Source organism: Tupaia chinensis, unplaced genomic scaffold, assembly GCF_000334495.1.
Source record: "Tupaia chinensis unplaced genomic scaffold, TupChi_1.0 Scaffold000014_1, whole genome shotgun sequence".
Lineage (NCBI taxonomy): Eukaryota > Metazoa > Chordata > Mammalia > Scandentia > Tupaiidae > Tupaia > Tupaia belangeri.
Window position 1 is genome coordinate 3,578,061 of NW_006159444.1, and position 23,609 is coordinate 3,601,669.

Genomic DNA, 23,609 nt, shown 5'->3' on the forward strand with positions numbered 1-23,609 from the left:
GGGAAATCCTTGACACATTTTTGCACAGAAAAATACATCATGACTTTCCTGATAATCTAATACATAGAGGTCACTAGTTCTCAAGCTTATTCATGGTACTTTTTGCCATACACTCTTGATAATATTAGCATCAAAATTACTAATTTTTAAATTTGTGTGTAGAATTATGGTCCAGCCCTAGTAGCACATTGTAAATGCTACGTCATGGCAGGTGGGAGCCACATGAGAGGCCTGGGTTCAGTTCTTGGCCCACCCTAAAGCATCTAGCCCAGTGGTGCACATCTGTGGTTCTGCTGACCTGGGAGGCTGAGGCAGGAGGATTGTGGCATGGGGAAACTCTCTTTTAAAACACACACACACTGGGACCAGCAGATGGCATAATAGTTATGTCACTGGACTCTCACGTAGTTGACCATGGTTTGAGTCCCAGACCCAGCAGTTTAAACTCACAGTGTGCTTGTGTGCCCAAAATCCCAAGAGAGAATGGAAGAGAAGGGATTGCAGTGTGGCCATCCCTTCTATTGATGATTTCTCCCTTTCTGTCTCTTTGTCTCTCTCTCTCTCTATCTATCTTTCTAGTAAGCACAGGCACCCTGTAGCAAAAATCTCTAAAACACACTCATGCACTCAACATTTATGTGCAAAATTAAATACTGGCTTACACTATATTCCAAAATACAAAAATGTCAATGTATACCAACATTTAAGGAAAAGAAATGTGAGTTAAATTTTATGAGTCATTTACCTCATTAAAGCAAATGTTTTTCCTCTGAGCTCACAAAAAATGAGTGGTTGGAGCTTAATTGAGACTCACAATTATCCTTTCATGTGTACTACAAGTACTGATGGATGACCTAGCCTCTGCCCTCAAAGAGCTCAGAAGTTTGTAGAAAAATCTCATAAACGACAAAGCTCTAAGTCAAAATGGAATTGCAGGTCAGAGAAGGCCGGCCAGCACACGGTGCTTTCCCACAGGCTATCTACAGAGACTTCCTGGAAAAATTGCTTCCACCAGGGGAAACTCTTCAGGCTTTCAGAGTCCAGGAAGAGAAGTGCCTTGTACACAAATTACAATTCAAAGTGGCAGGCATGCATGTTAACACTGTGTGGACATCAAGGAGGGAGTACTAATTTCTACCCAAATGGGGAAGAGACATGGAGAGGGCAATAAGAGAGAGAAGCATGAAAAGGACTAGAGTTCAGCAAAGCGTTTGTGATCCTTTCTCCCACTGGTGCTTCAGTAGAACACAGCACATCCTTCTGGCTCTCAGGAGTAGACCTCTGCACACCAGTCGCATTGCCTAGTGGCTCAGACCCTCAGATTCACAACTCAGTGTACCCGGAACCAGTGCTTCCTAACTCGGCTTGTTTTTCATTTATTTATTCCCAGGGGAAGAGAGAGAGAGAGAAAGAAATCTCCAAATAGGTCTTCACACCATAGTCCAATCCAGATCACAAGCACAGGGAGAGCTCGGGATGAGAACCTAGACCATCCAGTATGGGTTCAGCATTGCAGAGCATTGCATTGTCACCACACCACTGGCTGGCCCCTTGGGAGATACTGTTAAAATACGAATTCAGATCCAGTAAGTCTTGAGTGGGGCTTGAGATCTTCAGTTCTAACCACCCACCACATGATGAGATGTTGTTGGTCTATGAACTTCAGTTTGAATGGCAAAGGCTCAAAACGTAACTCCTACGTAAGAACCCCAGCAATTGCTAAATAAGCCAGTCACACTTGGGATTATATTTTTAAACTCAGAGAAATTTTGAAGAAAAGTCCTCAAGTAATAAGAAGACAGAAGTTTGTTCTGGAGTAATAACAATAATAGTAATGGAACAATGATTATGATTGGGATTACAGATAATATTAAGTGCTTTTTCCCTTAGCACTCTGCTATGGTTAGTAGTAATGATAGCAGTATGTATGTTTTCTTCCAGTCCTTACAGCTACTGAGTGAAATTAATCTCATTTCTCCATCTTACAAACTAAGGCAGAGGTTAAGTTACTTAATGCCACAAAGCCAATACAAGGCAGACCTTCGTAACTCAAGCCCAGCTCTCTCCTATTCCAGAACCACTGCAATTCTAGAAAGCACAGTCCAAAAAAAAGTACAGAACTGCAGAATAATGAGAATAGAAATTTTGATGTCTCATGAAACAGAATGACTGAATTTTTTAGAAACAAAACTAGCAGCTGACCTGTGCAGGTACTCCTATTGAATAGCCCTGTCAAACAATGCTTCTAAATATGTCCAGTCGATATACCTGAGCCAAAACAAGGTGGGAGCTGACATGAATCCGATTCAGTACTTTAAAGAAAGAGGAAAGCACAGGAGTCATTATTCGTGTGTGTGTGTGTGTGTGTGTGTGTGTGTACTATAAATACATATATGTGGAAATGTATTATGAGTATGAAGAGAGGGTGTGACATTTTAGTGAGCATTATATATCAACTGGAAGAGGCTCCATGAGGACATACTCACTGATGGAGCCTGTTCTGATCACCTCAACTAGAGACCACAACCATATTCTTAGTGATTATTCACTTTGTATATGCAGAGTTTGCTTCTTGAACTCCAGTGGTTTTAATGTAATCATAACATAGTGATTTAAAACAAAGTCTACACTAAAAAATATTCCTGAACTCTCCCACTAAAAAAAGGAAAGCCTAGTTTGAATAAGGCTCTTTTTAGCTAAATAGACCATAAAATGATATTGAAATCTTGCTGTTACATCAATATGCTGGCTCAGCTGAAACAGGGTGGTTATCAGAAATTTTAAATTGAGAAGTGAGTTACTTTTCTTCGTAGGGAAAATATACCACTACTAAGAATAAACATCTCTCCATGGCGGATTGATTCCTTGTCCACCCCATCACTAAAGAGGGCTTCACAAATTTGACTTATTTAGCAAATACCTTTTGGGGGCACAACACTAAATCAATGACTACATGGTTAAACTAAATGCTTTCACTAAACATGAGGAGATGGCTGCAATTATAATAAAGTTTGATTGTTGGATAACGAGTTGATTGTGGGTACCATGAGTCACTTGAGAATCAGTTCATTTACATGTGATAAAAATTACAGTGTTAATGGTGAAAAAAAAAAAAAAACATTAGTCGTCTTTCTTCACTGAGTAAGCCTTTGTGTAGTTCCCTGAGATAGGAAATTTCCCACCAATGGATACAAACACTTTACAACCCACCACATAGGAAGTGAAATAATCTCTTAGCAAGAAGATACTGAGGAAAATCTTCAACATCTGTAGCCTGAAAAGACTGTATCATGCTGATTTCTTGTCAACATTTTGAACAATCCTCTTCAGTATTACCTTATAAGAACTGTCACTTATTGAGAATATATGCAAAGATTTATCCCAAGTGTTTTACATGTTCCATTCATTAACGCTTATGGGGAACTAATGCACTGATGTATTCAATTATTATCAATTATCATCTGCCACTAAGGACACTAGGACACAGAAAGCCTAAGTAACTCACCAAAGGTCATTCTGCTGATAGCAGAGGCAAGTTTTGGACACAGGCAGCCTGAGTACAGAACTTGGAAATGAGGGATATTGCCTTTTGTATATTTGTAAGTTTTAATCCTAAAAATATTGTGACATTAGGTCCATCAGATGGTATAATAGTTATGTTGCTAGATTCCCACATAGTCTACCGTGGTTTGAGTCTGGGACCTGGAGGCTTGAAACATGCTGGGTGCATGTGTTTGTGTGCCCAAAATCCTGAGAGAAGAGTGGAAGAGAAAGGATTTTGGTGTGGCCATCCCCCCTGGGGAGTGATTTCTCGCTTTCTATCTCTCTGTCTCTTTCGTGAGTGGACATGTCCTATAGCAAAAATCTATATCTATATATCTATGTATAGACTTCAAGAGTGAGATGAGAACTAATTGTACTATGTAGAATCTGTTCATCTAGCCTACTCTGCCAAAATTATAATCTTACTACAACAACATCTTGGCCATTAAGGTGTCTCTAGTCTTTCCATGGGTCATTGGAAAAGTCATGATGCATTTTTGCGTAGAAAAATACATCATGGCTTTTCTGGCAACCCAAGAAAAATAATTCTTTTTTTCCCAAACTTAGGAAATATAAAACTATAATTCTTGCACTTACACATAATATGTATCAAAATGTAAGCGTTATATAAATTTTTAAGATAACATATGAGTATTTACATTGCATCAGGCCATTCAGGCTTTAATCCTCTAGACTGTCTACATATGAATTTACCCCACATCCTCTGCGAGGGATACTTAGGAAAAAACTAGCAGCACTGTTCAAACTTGGCAAGGTGCTTTAAGCTCTAAGAATTATATGTGAAACTACCAAATCTCTGCCTTGAGAAAATATGTATTTTTAATAATCAAAGGAATCTTATTCACTATCATCAATAATCAGTACTTACTATGTATTCACTACAGAGAACACTGAGATTCCAGAAAAACACATGCACACACACTTCTTCCTTTTAAGAGATTTATAGTTCTATAGGAAAATAATATCTAAATGAAAATATGAATAGTATACATGAGTTTGGATTTATGGTAGGCTTGTCCCTCTGGGCCTCTCAAAGTGCCCCATGCCAGAACAAACTGGCCCCTAACTATTACCTAGTCTTTGCCTATGGGCAGGTGCAACTGAAGCGAGTTGCACAGAAGAAGGGGGAAAAGTAAGATGAGTAGTATTAGTCAATGCTTAAGGATTAAATTATGTTTATAAGAGTATACAAAATGGCCTACCTGCAAAGGCATTCTATGCTAAGATGATGTGCTCTGTAGGTTGGATCCCTTGGGAGCCCAAGTTCAATTCCTAGTCCAACCTAAAAACGTAGGTTTGGCTGTATGTGCTTAGATTCCTAGCTAGGAGGCTGAAACAGGGAGATCACCACAGTGAGATAGTGCCTTAAAAAGAAAAAAAGTGTATAAATTGATATAAACAGGAGTTCACCATCTCCTTTCCAATTGTATTTCAAAGAGACCACTTAGCATTGGAAGCCCATTTCATGTATAAATGTAGAACCAAACAAGCTTTTTTCAGTCTAATCATCCATGTAAATTGACGTCCTTATAAATTAACCTCTTTCAAAGAGTTGACCAGTCTTGGTTTAAAAGCTTAAGAATACCTGGCACAGGTAAATTAAGATCTCATCTGTGGGGACCAGCAGTTGGCGTAATGGCTATGTCACTGGACTCCCATATAGTCAACTGCAGTTCAAGTTCCAGACCCGGTGGCTTAAAACTCATGCCAGGCACGTGTGTGTGCGTGCCCAAGATCCCAAGAAGAGAATGGTGGAGAAGGAATTGTGGCATGGCCATCCCCCATGGGGGGTGACTTCTCGCTTTCTGTCTCTCCCTCTCTCTCTCTTTCTGGCGAGCACATGGGCCCTATAGCAAAAAAAAAAAAAAATCTCTCAAAAAAAGAAGAAAAAGTATTTGAGAGTTTCTGTCAGTGGTTATGCTTCATTTTAGTTATCTTTTTTCCTTTTCCCCCATTTTTAAATTTATGGCATTAAGAAAACTACTTCTTTTAAAACTAGAATTGATGGCCCAGACCCAATGGCACACAGACAGTATCACCACTCAGGAGGCTGGAAGCTGCCTAGAGGCCCAGGTTAGGTTCCCAGTGACAACCAGAACACGCAGGACGTGGTTGCACATGGCCGTAATCTTAGCTAGTTGGGACACAGACAGCAGTATCAAAGTAGGAGGAAACTGTCAAAAATATCACAACTGAATGAAATCAAAGGACATTGCCACTCCTACACATATATTGCAAATGTGGTATTCTTAGCTGAAAATGATGAATATAGTATTATCCTTTATTTCATTGTCATACACTCTAAATATGCCTTTAAAAATCCATATTGTGCCCCACAAAGATGTTCACCAATTAAATATAAATAAGGAATTGTAAAGTAGAAAAAGAAAAATTAAAACACATACACCTTGTTTCTATCTTACTCTTTTATCTTTTTGTTCTCCCCTTTACCTCCCCAGATCAGAACATAATACAAAATGTAACTGTTGTAGAGATTTTCCCTTCTATATTTACTGGTAAGCCCCAGCCAGTTCCTTTGAGCACCACAGTTTATACTTGCACACAGGAAGGAGATGCAAATAAGAGTTCCAGGATGCTGTGTTCCAGCACCTGAGGCCATGCCACTATTCCACATGCTTATTCACCCACTGACTGAGATTTGGGAAGCAGCTTCATCAGCACTTTGACTGAGCGGCTCTCAGACAGTGGTTCTTCCCCAGCCCTATGTGTCTGCCCCTTTGGATGATGCAGCTATGTAGCAAAGTAAGACAGGAACTGCTTTGCTTATGCACAGCGGTGTGCCAAGCTGACCAGGAGAACACAGATGAGATGCTCAACAGCTGGTAGTGAGGGGCATGTAGAGCTCAATCACAGAAATAGAAGTGATCTGCTTCAAGTGGTGTGGAAATGTACCCAGAAGAAATTGATGAGTTAATTTTTTATTTCCAGAAGGAAGATATTTATGGTACCTCATACAATATTACCTTGGGACACAAAGAAAGCATATGCTTTTTTTTTTCCTAGCCAACCAAAAGATATAGAAAAGAGTGGAAAGTATTGAAAATCTAACAAATAATATTTTGAACCTTCTACAGTAATTTCAAACAACATTCTCTCTAGAGATTGCCTGAATAAATAGAAACCCCACCTACAGTGGCATTACTGTCTTAAGTGTTAAAAAGTTGTATTTAACAGCTAGAAAATTACTGTATTTAATTCTCAGGAAAGCTATTGAACCTTTTTTGTAAATTTCTGAGACAAAGATAAGAGTCTTGGACCACCAGGTGGCATGGAGTTGAAGGTGCTGGATCCCATATAGCCAGCTCTGAGGTTTGAGTCCCAGACCTGGTGATTTGAACATCATGCTGAGCATGTGTGCAGGTGCGCAGTGTTCCCAAAATCCTGAGAAAAGAATGGAGGAGAAGGAATGTGGCCATACCCCTGGGGGTGATTTCTCACTTTCTCTCTCTGTCTGTCCCTTTAACTCTGTCTGTCTCTCTGAGGAGCACATGTGCCCTACATCAAAAAGAAAGAAAGAAAGAAAGAAAGAAAGAAAGAAAGAAAGAAAGAAAGAAAGAAAGAAAGAAAGAAAGAAAGAAAGAAAGAAAGAAAGAAAGAAAGAAAGAAAAAAGGAAAGAAAGAAAGAAAAAAGGAAAGAAAAAAGGAAAGAAAGAAAGAAAAAGAAAACAAGAAGAAAGAAAGAAGGGAGGGGAGGAAAGGGGGAAAAAAGGAAGGGAAGGAAAGGAAAGGAAACGATCTCTGGTCCGCCTGCAGCCTGGTGGTTATGTGAGCTGGATCCCACATGGCCAACCATGCTGTTTGAGTCCTGGACTCTGTAGCTTGAAAACAACTGGGCACATATGCATGCATGCCTGAAATCTCAAAAGAAGAGGGAGGTGGAAGAGAAGAGATTGAAACTATTTCCCATAAGGGGATGTGTCCTCTCTCTCTCTCTCTCTCTCTCTCTCTCTTTCTCCCCCTTCCTCCTTCCCTCCCTCCCTCCCTCCCTCCCTCTCTCCCTCTCTCCCTCTCTGATTCTGGTGAGTGCACACACCATCTGAGAAAAAAAAAATCTGTTATAAAGCTCTGTGTGTTTGTGTGTGTATATGTGTGTGCTACAGAAGAAAACTAAATACAGGTAAGCACAAAAAAAAAACAATAAATATATACTCCTATGCCCGTTATCTCAATTAAACAAGAAGTGATTTTTTGTTTTTGCTTCAGATCTTTATTTTTAATTATTTATTTATTCTTAACATCTTTGCCCTAGAGTGCGTGTGTTCCCTGAAGAGAGACAAAGAGGAACAGTGAGAGAGAAAGTGAGAAGTCACCCCACAGGGGAGATGGCCATGTTGCAATCCCTTCTCCAGTCTCCTTTTGGGGTTTTGGGCAAAAACACCTAGTATGAGCTTCAATATGCCAGGTCTAGGACTTGAATGTGGGAGTCTAGCACCTTGATTACTCCACCACCTGCTGGCCCTACTTCAGATCTTTTTTAAACAAATGATCAAATAAAGTCAAAATCCTTTCTTCTCCAATCACCTTCCCATTGTTAACTTTTCCAAACACCCAAAGCCATGGATCCAGTTCATGCTTTTAGAACTTTGCTTAGTATATTATTGAGGAAAAATATGTATTATTATTTGTATGTATATTAAAATTATGTTAATCATACCATATTGAATATTTTGCAGCAGTTTTCATTGTTTTTTGGTCTCCTCAAGTTGATGCTTATAAATCTAAGGTACTCATTATGCAATTAACAATTTTGATGTCAGGTGTAATGGATATCACTGTCTCTAGTCATTAATGGGAATGCTTATAAATGCTTTCAGCATTCGACAGATAGTTTTTGTATACTTATTCTGTGCCAAACATTATTATAACAATGAGTAAAACAGGCAAAATCTTTACTTTCATGGAGTTTATTTTTTAATTAGACAAACATGTATAACTTACAGTATGATTGATGATGATTATATAAATACACATATGTGGGTGTGTGTGTGCTTGAAATACAGAGAAAAATTAAACAGGAGAGGGGCACAGGTCATACCAAGGTGGAGGGAAGGAGCTTTAATTTAAATAGGATGGTCACAAAGGTTTCTTTTGAGTGAAAACTTAAAAGAGTCAAGCCATGAGTATAGAGCAAGTATAAAAGCCCTGATATATGATTGTTCTGGGCATGGCTGAGGAGCTACAAGGTGGCTATTGTGGTTAAAACAGAGTGAGCAAAAAAGAAGAGAAAAGGAGATATATTCAGAGAATAAAGGACCAATATTGCAGGAACTTTTGTTTTTACTCTGTATAAGATGAGAAACCACTGGAAGCTCTTTAGATTTGAGTGGAAGATTCTTTGCTAAAATTACCTGACTTATTTATTTTTTATAGAGATTTTTGCTATAGGTCACATGTGATCGTGGGAGAGACAGAAAGACAGAAAGCGAGAAATCAGCCCCCAGAGGGGATGGCCACACTGCAATCCCTTCTCCTTCAGTCTTCTCTCAGGATTTTGGACACACATGCACACATACCCACCTGGGGTGAGTTCCAAGCTGCCAGACTTGAACCACGATTGACTACATGGGAGTCTGGCAATGTAACCATTATGCCATCTGCTGGTCCCACCTGACTTATGTTTTAAGACTCACTCTGGTTTCTGTGTGGAGAATAGAATGGAAGAGAATAGGAAGAGACTAGGAGTGGTAAAATCAGAAGGGAGTGGAGGAGACCATTTAAAGAGGTCTCACTTTTGCTGGTCTGTTTATATGGGAACTAGATGAAATAGAAGAATCAAAATTGAGTCCAAGGTTTTGTGGTCTGAATAATGATAAGAATAAGCCTTTTAATTTGCTAAGATTGGAAATACTGTGGGAGGAACACGTTTTAGGGGAAATAACAGGTTCAGATTTGACTGTTAAATTTGAGATTCCACCTTGACATCTCCAATGATGTCATGTGGGTAGTTGGGTATATGAGTTCTAAAATTTACTAACTGTAAATTTGGGGATTTTGAACAGAAACTATAGGTCCAATAAAAAGTATCAATGAGTTTCTCACAGAAACGATAGAGTCCCAAGGATAGAGTCCTGTGGCTATCCAAACTTTGCAGGTTACAAAGACGAAAAGGAAACAGCAAAGCAGACAAGTAGTAGCTAGTGGAACAAATGCAAACAGACTCAAGAAGGCAAGAGAAGGAACTATTTCAAAAATGCTGGCAATATTACTGCTTAGTTTGGGTTGCTCTAACAAAGTGCAATAAACTGGGTATCTTATAGAAAAATAAAGAAATTTGTTTTCACAGTTCTGAAGGCTAGAGGTCCAAGATTAGGGTATGATTGCATTCTGACGAGGGTTCTTGCAGAGTGCTGACTTCTCATTGTGTCCTCATATGGCAGGAAGAGGACAGGAGAGCTCTCTAAAACCCCCTTTATAAGGACAATCATCCCGTCCATGTGGGCTCTACGTTCATGACCTAATTACCTTCACCTGACCCCAGTTTCTTCTATAATAACTTTGCAGATTAGTTTTTCCGACAAATAAATTTGAGGGAAATATATTCAGGCCATTATAATACCAAATTTTGCTGATAAGCCCAGAATAAAATAATAAAACATCTCTTGGATTGAATAATACAAAGACATTGTTTTTTCTACAAAACAATTTCAGAGAAGGAATAGGTAAGCCCTCCCATTTTCCTGACTTAGATGATCTAAGATTTTCTTGTAGATTGTTTCTAAGCAGAGAAACAATAGGGATTTATTATAACCAGTCATTAATTAAGTTCAGTATCATATTTAACCGATTTCACTGCTGAATGTTTCTTATAATCCACATCTTCCCTCAAATTTTGTTACTTAGGATGTATTTCCAGCAAGGATTTGAGTAATAAACTCAGTTTATTTATCAGAAATCATCTTCACGCTTTTATTTCAACTTAACTGAATATAAAATTGTAAGATGCTAGTTATTCCTCTCAGTGGGAAATGTTACACCGTTGCCTATTGCTATCAGCATCTAATATTGCTTGTGAACAGTCTGTGTCAGTTAAGTGTGGCTCCTCTGCACGTAATTCAGCTTCTTTCTTTCTCTTGGAGTTGCATGATTTTACTCTACTGTGTGTAAGTGAGGTTTTATTTTTATATATCCTGCTCAGCATGTGGTGTGCTCTTCAATGTTAAAACTTTCTTTCTTTCCAATTTTGGGAAGTTCCCAGCCAACTTCTTATAAAATATAACTTCCATGAAAATCTGTTCATTCTTTCATATGGTGAAAATTTTCTTGGGTGCATATAGGAATCTGTCAGTGGTACTGCTTGATTGGTCTCAATTATCCTTTTGTGTCTCATCATTTTGTATTTGGTGAGTTCTGGTACATTCTTTGGCACTATCACATGTTCTCGAGGTTTGGAGAAGTGATTATTCCATCTGAATCTTTTAATGCCTATTTTTTGGTTTTGTTTTTATATTTCCATTTTCCATGCTGTCTATTCTTGTTTCATACTTGCCTAATTTTGTTTTCTAATTCATTGTTCTCCTCTATGAATGGTGCTATTTCCATCACATTTATCTTTAGCATATGTTGGCTAGTTTTAGGTGATTCTATTACTTGCATTTTATCAGGAATGTACTCATCTCTGAATTGTTGAGTTGACTGTCCATCTTGGAGAATGAATTTGGATTTCTGCCATCGGGCAACGTGCTGAGTGAGAGGAACATTTTTCTCTTTCACTAACTCTTCCTAGCGTAATACTTTCCAGTTGTCTCCACTAATTTCTTAAGACCATCGGTCTCCAACCAACTTTTTAAAGTATCTCAGATTCTCCCCCAGCCAGCAATTATTCTGGAAACATTTCAGACCCAGTCACTGAACTAGTGGGCTGCTCAGCCTACATCCAATCCAGATGGCTTTCTCTGTATCATCTGCCTCCTGCAACTAGCTCGCTGGGATTGAATGGCTGACATAGCTATTTTTGATGCCAATTTAGGACTGGCAGAACCACAACCCCCAATTTTATACAGGTAGCTTTCACTCTGGTCTCCCCCAACTCCTAGTTGGAACATTTTACACCTCACTGGAGTGTAGGGCTTTCACCCCTTCCTGTTTTAATATTCGAATTACAAAAAGACTGTGGTTTTAGCTCCTGTTTACTTACCATTATGGTTTTATATTCCATTTTGGTCTAAAGAGATGTTTATCTTATTTTCAAGAACACTGTTTATCGCAGTGTTATAATGAAAATATAATTTTTGAGGAATGAGCTTACAATGCCCAAATGACCTGAAACACTTTCTAGTTTTAATAATTACTGCTCTCACCCATATATATATATAATGTGTGTATATATATATATATATGTATGTATATACATTGCACATTTATAAAAAATATTCAGTAGAACTTATTCCTTTTAGGAGTTTATGTTGAATTTAATATTATTCTACTAAAATAAAGCTTAATTTTTATCCTCAACATAGTCCTTGATCAGGATTGGTCCTATAAATTAGTGGTAACTCATTTGGCCTGATTTGTAAAATCATGGGTAAGGCATCCACGATATATATATATTTCTTTTGTCTGCCATGATACATAAATTCTATCAAAATAAATCCCTAAATTTTCTGACTTTTTATTCTTCCCCCAGTATTCTAGTCAATGAAAATCAATTCGGGGGTGGGGGGAGTAGAGGAAGGAACAGTTTGTCTGCACAACATTGACACTGAACAGAAAAGATGACACTTTGGCAATGCTACCGAAGATTAATCAAAAGTGCCAAAAAAGAGAACGAGTGTTGTAAAGGGGGTGAGAGGGCCAGCCGGTGTCCTGGTGGTGAAGGCCACTGTGCCTTATGAGTCCCAAGTACTGCAACTTGGAAAAGCACACAGGGTGCATGCCCAAAATCCCGAAAGGAGAAGAGGGTTGCAGTGTGGCCATTCTCCATGGGGAGCTGGGTGGGAAGAGGTGATTTCTCACTCTCTCTCTCTCTCTCTCTCTCTGTCTCTCTTCGGCAAGTGCATGTGGCCTTTAATGAAATTTAAAAACAAAAAAAAAAGGAGAGGAGGCAACTAAAGCAAACTTTATTTTTCTCATAACATTATTATTAGAAACCTTACAACAATGATTTTATTCATTTATTGATTATTTATTGAGAGAGATTTTTGCTATAGGGCACGTATGCTCGCCAAAGAGACAGGGACAAAAAGTGAGAAATCATCCCCCACCCCCCCCCCCAGGAGGGATGGTCACTCCACAATCCCTTCTCCTTCATCACACAATTCTCATCCCAGTGTGTTTCAAGCCAAGATCTGGGAAGGGCTGTGGCCACTCTGTGCGAGTCCAGCACCTTAACTACTTGCGCCACCTGCTGGCCCTGCAACAATGATTTGTAAAGCTCAATTCATCTTACTGTAAACATCCTTGGAAAGAACAAGTACACAAACACTATAATCAGGGTTCATAAAGGAAAAGATTTGATGATCCTTGAATAAGAAAGGTAGTGAAAAATAAATTTTCAAACGTATCATATTTATCTTTCTTAAATTTTGATATGTGGCAACATGGTTACTATAATTTTACGCAGCAGATAATGGTAGAAGTTTGTCCTGAAAGTTTTGTTTTGCTATAGGGCACGTGTGCTCACCAGAAAGACAGAGAGAGACAGAGAGACAGAAAGCGAGAAATCACCCCACACGCGGCGTGAGTTTAAGCCACTGAGTCTGGGACTCAAACCGTGGTTGACTACATGGGAGTTCAGCAACATAGCCATTATGCTAACTGCTGGTCCCTGTCCTGAAAGTTTTTAAGATAGTGTCCCCCGATTTCTTTTTTATGAGAGGTCCAGCAGGTGGTATGGTAGTTAAGGTACTGGATTCCATAGAGCCAACTCTAAAGTTCAACTCCTGGACCTGGCAGCTTAAATGATATTCTGGGCTTGTTTGCATGCCCAATATCCTGAGAAGAAATGGAGGAGAAGGGGTTGTGGCAGAGCCATCTGCACTGGGGGGGGCGGGTTTGATTTCTCACTTTCTCTTCATCTCTAGCTCTTTAGCGAGTGCACGTGACCTATTGCAACAAAGACAAAAACAATCTAATAATTTTTGGTTTGATAATTAAAGTCTATTTGTTTTGCCTTTTCCTAAATTATCTTTCTTCCCTTTTAATTTTTTTATTTTTTCTAGAAGTTTTTGCTCTGAGGCACGTGTGCTCACTGGATTGAGAGAGACAAAGACAGTGGAAGGGAAAGTGAGAAATCACCCACGGGGGGGGGGGGGGGAGGACCATGCGGACGGGGAATGACCATGCTGCAGTTCCTTCTCCATCCTCCTCCTGGGATCTTGGGCACAAACACACACACGCCCAGTGTGAGTTTCAAGCCACTGGGTCCGGGACTTGAACTGTGGTCAGCCACCTGGGAGTCCAGCAAAATAATCACTATGCCTTAAATAGATTATGGTTCCTTCAGCATAGGAAATTGATCTTATTGCATTTTTTTTATACCTTATGTTTTGTCTCTTTCAGCCAGTTGGGTACTGAAGTAGCTGAAATGCGAAAAAGGCAGCAGTCACAAAATGAAGGAACACCTGCTGTGTCTCAAGCTCCTGGAAACCAGAGGCCCAACAACACATGTTGCTTTTGTTGGTGCTGTTGTTGCAGCTGCTCCTGGTATGTTATCTGTACTCTACCACACCTGAGTTAAGTAATAACTAGAATGAGCATGCACACCAAATCTTGGAATCATAGAAACATCTCAACATGTTTTTATTTTCCATTGGAAGTAGGAAGGCTGTTATACACCATCATTATTTTAATGCAGACATATCTATAAGCGAAATATATTTTCTCAGAACCTACATTTAAATTAAGAGTAAAGTAAGAGGTCAAAATTATTTTACATAATCTCTTTCTCCATCCACGCTCTTAAAGATATGGGTGGAAATAAGATTATAGTTATGGGACTAGTGGTTAAGGGAGCTGGATCCCTCATGGCTGATTGTGCAGTTCAAATCCCAGACCCAGTGGCTTGAAAAACATGCTGGGCACATGTATGTGCATGCTCAAAATCCTGAAAAGATGAAGAAATAGAAAGGGGATTGCAGTGTGATCATTCTCCATTGGGGGACTCTCTCTTTCTCTCTGCCTTTTTGGAGAGCCTCCTGATGAATTAAAGCAGAAAAAAGAAAGAAGAAGATTATAGTTATGTATTTGATAAACAATATTCTCCAGTGTTACAGATAGAGCAAAAACACTGCCATTTATTTAGTTTTGAAATATAATCTGTTTTTATTTTTAGCTGTTACTATTACTTTTTTATTTTAAATTTCTTTATTTACATTCATTCACTGTACATCATTACAGTACACAAAATGAGATTTTCCCTCCAGAATACACTGTATACTGGTTCAGTCAAGGATATTACCACGTGTTATCATCAACAAATAATTTTCCACTTCTTGTTTCTTATATATTTTACTTCTTTTTGTTTCCCGTTTGATTCCCTATCCCTCACCTCTGATATTTCCCACCCTAATATAGCACCTAAATGGGGCTATCTAGCTTACTGCAGTCATTAAATAGGTATTTTTAATGTGTTTTTATTTTTATTTCAAGAAAAACAGTTTTAGCTTTAACAGGTCAAAATTTAAAAAAATTGTTAAGAGAAATTTGCTTAAGACTCAAAGCCAGGAAAAAGGTGAGGATTCAGTTCAAACAGTAGGTAGATGAAGTTTAAGAGAAGACAAAAGTCCTCAAATCTGGACAACAAAGCATAGAATAACATTAGTAATGTTTTAGTCATAAATTGTAAAATTCTATTTCACCAGTTCAGTCTCCTGTAATCAATCTTTCTTCTATTGAATTTGCAGTGTTACTATGATCTGATCTTTCTGTTTAAATTCTGGAAGTTAACATTCAAAGATACTGATCTTTCCAGACTTGTCTCTACTGTTAAGTTAGCCATTCTCTTGGTTGCTTTTTGTATTCATATTTCCGTGTCTGAATTTAGTTTTCCTGGTATAGTACTTCCTTCAATGCCTCCTGGAGATCTGGTCTGGTGTTGGTAAATTCCTTCAGGTTTTGTTTATCTGAGAATGTTTTTGTCTTTTCTTCCTATATGAAGTTAATCTTGCCAAGCATAGCATTCTTGGTTGAAATTGTTTTGACTTAACACATTGAGTATATTTTCCTATTCTTTCCTTGCTTGCATTGTTTCAGATGAAAAGTCTGACATTAGCCTGGTGGGATATCCTTTGAAAGTAACTTGACATTTCTCTCTTGCCAATTTTAGTATCTTGTCTTTGTCTGCAGTTTTGGTCAACCTGGCTATAATGTGTCTTGGAGAAGATCTTCTTGGGTTGATTCTACTTGGGGTCCTCTGTATTTCTTGGGTCTGGATATTTGAATACCTCTCTAGGTTCAGAAAGTTTTCTTCCAGTATTTCATGGAATGGATTATCAGTGCCCTCATTATTTTCTTCACCTTATGAAATACCAATTTTCTGGATGTTTGGGCATTTAATGGTATCTAGTATTACTCGTATATTATTCTCATTTTTTTGTATTATTTTCTGTCTTTTTGGTGAATTTTTCTAGGTCAGACATTCTATCTTCTACAACTGAGATTCAGTCTTAAGCATGATCTAATCTGCTTTTAATACTTTCAAGGGAGGTTTTGATTTCCTGTATTACAACCTTTATGTCTAACAATTCTGTTTGATTCTTTTTTATGGTGCACATTTCCTCTTTCAGATGGTGCAAAAACTTCCTGACTTCCTGAAACTCATTGTCTCTTTTCTCCTGCATCTTCTGGAGTTTGTTGTCTCTTTTCTCTTGCATCTCTGTTAGCTTTGTCACTAGGAATATTCTAAATTCTTTACCTGATATTTCCATGAGTTCTCTTGTATTGTCTGTGGAGGATGAGGAGTTATACTTTTCCCTTGGAGGAGAGATTTTTTTTGACTTCTCATATTTCTTGTACCTCTGCAGTGGCTTCTGGTCATGTGATAGATTATACATTTTTTTTTCCTAATGTTTGGAGTTAAATCTAAGAGTTCAGAGACATGGAAGAGGAGGAGACCTGCAAACTCTAAGCAGTACCATTTTTCTCCCTCTTTGCAGCAGATCCATGGAATATGAGGATTACCCTGACCCTAAAAGTATTCACATATTTGGCATCTGTGCACTTAGACCTATCTAGAATCTCAGTGTGTGGAGGCTGGCTAGATCTGGGGGATGGGAGGGTGAAGTCTGGGCACAAAACCTTCAGTTGTCCTAGTCCCTGAAATAGGCCACTCAGAACTCAAATGTATATAGCTGGTGGTTGGCTTGTCCTGGCTAGATCTGGGAGGCAGGAGGGCGGAGTCTCAAAAACATTGCTGTTTAATAAGAACGTATGTAGCATTGAATGTAGTTTTTAGTTACATGCTTCTTCATAGGGTGTTGATCATTCAGTTGCATAGTCAGATAACTATTTTATGAGTCAGGGCAGTAACAACCACAGAACTGCTGCCAATGAGGACAGAAGAAAAAGGCCACCAGCTCATGACCACCAAACTCAAAAGTCGGAGCTACACTTGATTTGAAAGCCAAGTCAGTTCGCTAACACTTTGAAATTGGAGCCAGAGAACCTGTTTCCTATTGCAGTTTTTTTCACTACTTTGGATATCATGCAAAATTGTAATCTGTTTATTTTTTGGTTTTCTGTTACAAAATGTGAAAAGTTAGACAAGCTGATTGTCATAGTTAACGCTAAATGTACATGGTTTGGGGACCTTAGAGAACCTGCTTCCATTCTGATTCTCAAAGTGTCTTTAAATGAGAAAATCAGTAGGATGCCTATCTTTAACACTTGTGCAGAGATTTCTCAAGGGGATGCTACACTCTATAGAGCTTTCCTTTAGTCCATAAATTTGGGGTCCTTTAAGATTCAATTGACAGGTTGATGTTCTAGACTAACACTGGCCTTCTGGATTTCCCTGACCTATTTCTATACCAGGAAGAAAGGCCCAGATGCTTGAGTCATCTTATTGTGCATGATCTTTATAGTTAATTCAGGTAATATCATATACTAGGTTAACCCAATGGTTTTGAAATCAGATTGCTGTGCTCAAATTTTGTGCTCACCCCTCAGCAAATTAATCTCCCTGGTCTTTAGAGTCCACATCTATCAAATAACAGCAGTAAGAATCCCCACCTCATAAAGTTCTTGTAAAAATTAAGTGAAATAAGGACCAATAGGTTGTGTAGTGGTTAAGGCACTGGACTCTCACATGGCCAACCATGATTTGGGTCCCAGACCTGGTAGCCTGAAAGTCATGCCAGGTGTGTATGCAAGTATACCCATAATCCTGAGAGAATGGAAGAGAAGGAATAGCTATGGAACACTTCACTGGAAAAATAAAATCTCTTTAAAAAAAAAAAAAAAAAAGAGCTAGCATGAACCCTTTCCCTCTCTCTCTCTCTGTCTCTGGCAAAGTTAAGGAATAAATAACAATAACAAATTAATTTAATAATTCTCGTAATAAAAGATCAGCTTGTGGATGTAACATAAAAACTATGTTTAAAAAGAAAGCTATCTTATTTTAAATTCTGTATGTAACACTGCCAATACATTGTTACAAGTGTTCAGGATTATACTTCTGTTCTCATTTGTACTGTATCATAATTATGTAATCAGTGTATGCTTTTATTTACTTCCCCAAACTTATTTCTGAATTGCTTCAAGATTAAAACACCAAAACAGAATAAGAATAGAGAAGTTTTGTCATGCTGTATTTGTTAACGGTCAGATAAATATTTAGTGAAATTTCTTCTATTAATTCTCAGAGCACATATCAAATAACAGGGCCAGCTGCAGTGGTGCTGCAGTGATGCAATACACTGCAATGCTGAGCTCACATGAGATTTGCATCCCAGGGTGTCTTGTGAGTGCTTGACATGTGGCAGACCTCCAGGTCTTGCTGGCTGAGGCTGGAGGTGGATCACAGCATGCAGACCCTGTTGGGTGTGCCCTCTCTCCTTCTCACTCTCACTCTCTCTAACAGGAAATAAATAAATGAAATTTAAAGAATAATAAAATACTGGTTCATGAGCACCAGACTGTCACAGAACACAGATGATGGGTTAAGAGCAAAACAGCTTTCAGAAGCTTCATCAGCTCTGCACACCTCCACAACTGATCCTCAAACACATGGTGTGTTAGCTGCATGCTCTACTAGTTCCACACTTGAGAACTGGTGTCAGGAACTGCATTTGTTAGCAAGGAGTTATGGGTGCATAAGTGGTCTAGGCCATAAATGTAGTCTATAAATGTAGTAGTCCATGTATGTATGATAAACAGGTTATTTCTAAAGGATGGAAATTAAATTGTCTTGAACTATGGATTTTAATTACAGCAATCTTGGGACCAGCAGTTAGCATAATGGCTATGTCACTGAACTCCCGTGTAGCTGACTGTGGTTCAAGTCCCAGACCCAGTGGCTTAAACTCACGCCAGGCGCACGTGCATGCATACCCAAGATCCCGAGAGGAGAATGGAGGGGATTGCGGCATCGCCATCCCCCCTGGGGGGTGATTTCTTGCTTTCTGTCTCTCTGTCTCTCTCTTTCTTTCTGGGGAGCGCACATGCCCTATAGAAAAAAGCTCTCAAAAAAAAAAAAAAAAAAAACTAAACTAAAAAAAAAAATTACAACACTCTTATCTTACTGCAAATTAAAATGTCCACTTACATTTTTAAATGTCATTATACTTTGAGTTTAGGAAAGAAAATTTTAAGTGCTTTTTGGAATGAAAAAAAAAAAAAAAAAGAAAGAAATGTTCTTCAAATTTTCCAGGCTAGGTCAAAGGAGCAGAACAAAAAGAAACACTAAAAAAATGCAATTTAAGGACTAAAAACAAAGCAGAAATCAAAAATACAAAGTAACTGTCCTTTGTGATAAGACCAGTTTTAATGTGGCTGATTTTACTTCCTTTTAAGGAAATAGAATTTAGAAAACTAAATGTCTATATCTAGTAATAAATATAAATACCTGACCCTGGCTTCACATGCTCTGGACTTTTTAAATAATACACAGTTTTCTCAAATTTGTATTTTATATTCCTTTTGCTGTCAATTTTTCTGTTTTAAAATTTATTTCTGTCTTTATAAAATTATCCGTATGCTTGATTTGGGGAGAGGATATAGAAAGCAAATACATAGCTGCTGAATATTTCCAAATTTCCATCAAATATTTAAACAGTTTGGATATACTTCCTAATGACATATTAAGCTAATGTATCTTCCAGCCCTGTCAAAGAACCACTTCTTCCCCAAATTAGTCTATTCCTTTCTCTCCTCAGAGCCCTTCACTTCAAGAAGAGGAAACAGAAGAATGAGTTTTAGACCATTTACTATCTTGTGTAAATGAGTGACAGATGCTTGGACTAGGCCATCACTAGTCACTCCATTAATGTTTTACACGTGAGATTAAGCAGTTTCTGACTAGGTAAAGAGAGTTTTGTCAAGACCATTTTTGTCCAGAGGTTCAGGAATGATACTGGCGAATAGAATGACCTGCCTCTTCAGAGGGTGATCTTCTTCCTTTTTCTGGATGAGAAAAAAACCTTTAAACAGTGTCGTGGGTTCCTCACAAACTGCTGTCAGGAGAGCAGTGAGGCTGTCAGATGCTGGCAGATGGGATTGCACACACAAAAGTGCATTGCAGACAATAAACTACTGTGTGTACACAGAAATGAGGAGCCTCAGAACAAAAAGACAGGCCAGTCAGGCTTGTGGACTTATTTGAGCTTAATGCTAATTCTCAAATTGTCCTACACACCCTCTTGTAACATCAGTTACACTGAAATCACCCAGACTATTTTTTAGTTTTTAGGTCCTAATCTTACCCCCTCCCCATTTTTTGGAGAGAGAGGGTTTTTTTTTGTTTGTTTGTTTTGTTTGTTTCCTTGTTTATTTTAGAGAGATTTTTGCTATCGGGTATATACTCACCAGAGAGATAGAAAGTGAGAAATCACCCCTTCTGGGTGGAATGGCCATGCTCTAACCCCTTCTCCTCCTGGAATTTCGGGCATGCACACACACATGCTCCACGTGAGTTTTAAGTTGTCAGGTCCGGAACTTGAACCATGGTGGGATCCAGTGACATAGCCATTACACCATCTGCTGGTCCCATGGAGAGAGATTTTTGCTATAGAATGTGTGTACTCACTGGAGAAACAGAGACAGAGAGAAAGTGGGAAATCACTCCCCAGGGGCGTGGCCATGCTGAAATCCTTTCTCTTCCATTCTTCTCTCAGGATCTTGGGCATACACACACACACATGCCCCACATGATTTTTAAGCTTCCAGGTCTGGCACTCGAACCACAGTCAACCATGTGGGAGTCCAGTGCCTTAATCACTATGCCACCCACTGGCTCCACTAATTCCTCTTTTTAATGCCTTACTTCTTCTCATGGTATTCCATCCAGAAAGATAGATTTTCTCATATTGTGTGAACTCAGAAGACCTGAGCTATCATCTCTCCCAAATGTCCACAGTGGCCTTGCATTGTGGATGAAATGGTGGCTCAGAGGATATAGAGGACCGAAGTACTGCTGACTATAATCTTGGGTTCCCAACTGCCGGTTTCCAAGGGAATGGTTGTATTAGCTGTTTTCCATACTAGACTTAGGTATAAGCTTTTGTTTGGAAAAAAAAAATGCCCTTGCTAAAAAAATGTTTTAAATAATATTTGGAAAATGCTGTGTCTAATTTTACAGGCAAAGAAACCGATGGTTTGTCATCACTAGACTCATTAACTGAAAGCCTCTTAATATCCAGTCCATAACGTTTGGTGCACATAATACAACTTTTTATTTCCAAGTTTGAAATGAGTCTATTACAATTTTCCTAGTCATATTTATAATCTCATATACAAGGCATCCTTTAAAAGTTTTTGGAAAATGCATATGGTGAGAAAACTATAAATGGATTTTTTTAAAATGTTGCACCAATATAAACATACTGTAATTCTATTTTTTCCACAAAATTTTTGAAGTCCTCTTGTACTACTGAGCCTTATTGCCTGGAAGATTTGGCTCATTGTACTGGATTCTTCTCAGAAGAAATTGGTCACAGGCTGAATTTAGTAAACTAACTGGCTTTTTTAAAACTAAAATTCTCTCTCTTTTGGAAACATTAGTTCACAAGGTTCCCACACCAGGGTAGATCTCACAGAGTGAATGTTAAGCACTTCATAAACATGCTTTTGGTTGCCCTTCCCTCCATTTTTAACAAGTACCACAGCCCTCTATAATTCAAAACAGTGCAAAACTAATGTCCTATTTTATCCTCTGATGCTGTCACACTTCAGCTCTCTGCCAATGGAAATACTGAGATGCGTGCTTTAAAAGTCACAGGATATTTTTTGAAACAGAAAACAAAAATCCATGTCTGAACCATGGTGAAGAAACCACTCCCTGAAAACAGAACTGCACACACACGCAAGGAGACTCATTTCATCTGAGGTATCAGTGCGTACTTAGTCTCCACTGTACCTATTGTCCTGAGAGAGATGATCTGTCTCATATGGGAGCATAAGTTGTTCTTGTGGAGTAACGTACTCTGCACACAGGATTTCCAAAGTACTTTTAACCAGATCATCATGAATATCACTTACAAAGAATTCTACAATTTCCAAAGTCCATCTTGCCATAGCACAATGGTAAATTTTCACAATTGTTTCTATCAATTATGTAAACTTAGTGCAATTTATGAGGCCAGCAGGTGTCATGGTGGATAAAGGCACTGGATTCCTACATGGCTGACTGTGGTTTGAGTCCTGGACCTGATGAATTTCTCTCTCTCTCTCTCTCTCTTTCATTTTGGGTGAGTGTATGTACCCTATAGCAAATTAAAATAATAATAAATACAATTAAAATAAATCTTTAAAAAATTACACAATTTAAAGACATCTACTAGAATGAATCCAGCCTTTATATTTAATTTATAAAACCAGAAAGTGGACATAAGGGCTGTGGACCTTCTATATGCCATTCATTTATGAATTCACTGAAGGACAGTTTACCGGATGCCTTTTGTTGCCTGGCACTGTTGGACTTCATCTGCTTTCACTGTATCCGCCCCACTTCCATAAAGACAAAGAACAAAGCACCAATAAGCAAGCGAATCTGGATCTGAATATTTGCTATTATTCCCAGATCACTCTCTAAAGGAATTTAGTATTCAAGCTGCCTCTGCCAAGTCTGCGTTACATATGACCAACGTCTACTATATTATAAATCTGCTAGAATTAGAACTGACCTGACCCCTTTCCATCATAGGTATAGAATTTATGTGCTCTTTTTGACTCTGTGGTTACTGTAAATGCATATTTTTCTAAGTGTCACTTTGCAGAATTTAGATCATCATTGGAAAGTTGGATGGGAAAGCTAGCAAAATAATATATGGAAATATTGGGTTGTCAGAAAAGTCGATATATTTTTCTCTATGACTTTGGACAACCCAATATTATGTTTGGTTTATTCAGAAGAGAGAAAAAAGAAAAAAAAAAAAGAAAAAGAAAAAAGGGGCAGATGGAATGGGAGATGGAAGATTAAATCAATCCAGATAGGAGCAAGCAGGATCCAGCTTGAAGGTAAAGTCACTCCCCACTAGTGTAAGCCAGTTCATTGAAGAACCAAGGAAGGATCTTGGTGGGTATCTTTTGGACAGCTGTGGGTGCAGTTGTAGCATGGTTCCCCTAAGGTGGAGAAGGAGGAGGAGAAAGAGTCTGTGGTGTGAAGTGTTTGCCAAGGAAACAGAGCTATAAGAGGATAAAGAAAGGTAGAGAAAGGAAGTGTCAGGTGACTTAAGCCCCAGCAAGTAGGGAAGAGGAAGGCTAAGCCCATCTCACCCTGTGGTAAGGTAGGGACAATTGCCTTGTAAAAGAGAGTCCTGAGGGAACCAGCAGTTAGCGTAATGGCTATGTCACTGGACTCCCACGTAGTCGACCGTGGTTCGCGTCCCTGACCTGATGGCTTAAAATTATGCTGGGCGCGTGTGCGTGTGTGC

At 38.6% G+C, this 23,609-nt stretch overlaps 1 protein-coding gene and 1 non-coding gene across 3 annotated transcripts in view; both read left to right on the top strand.

Moving 5' to 3' along the window:
* RGS17 (regulator of G protein signaling 17) overlaps positions 1–23,609 on the top strand; it is a 133,657-nt gene that overhangs the window by 83,323 nt on the left and 26,725 nt on the right. For both annotated transcript variants that reach the window (XM_006139991.2, XM_027769853.1), the window contains exon 2: positions 14,083–14,226. In XM_006139991.2, the coding sequence (XP_006140053.1) occupies positions 14,108–14,226 (119 nt within the window). In that variant the 5' untranslated portion in view covers positions 14,083–14,107. The remainder of the gene's footprint in view (positions 1–14,082; positions 14,227–23,609) is intronic.
* On the top strand, positions 4,553–4,684 carry LOC114006952 (small nucleolar RNA SNORA42/SNORA80 family). Its single transcript, XR_003548602.1, has one exon. It is a non-coding gene; the product is annotated as a small nucleolar RNA SNORA42/SNORA80 family (small nucleolar RNA).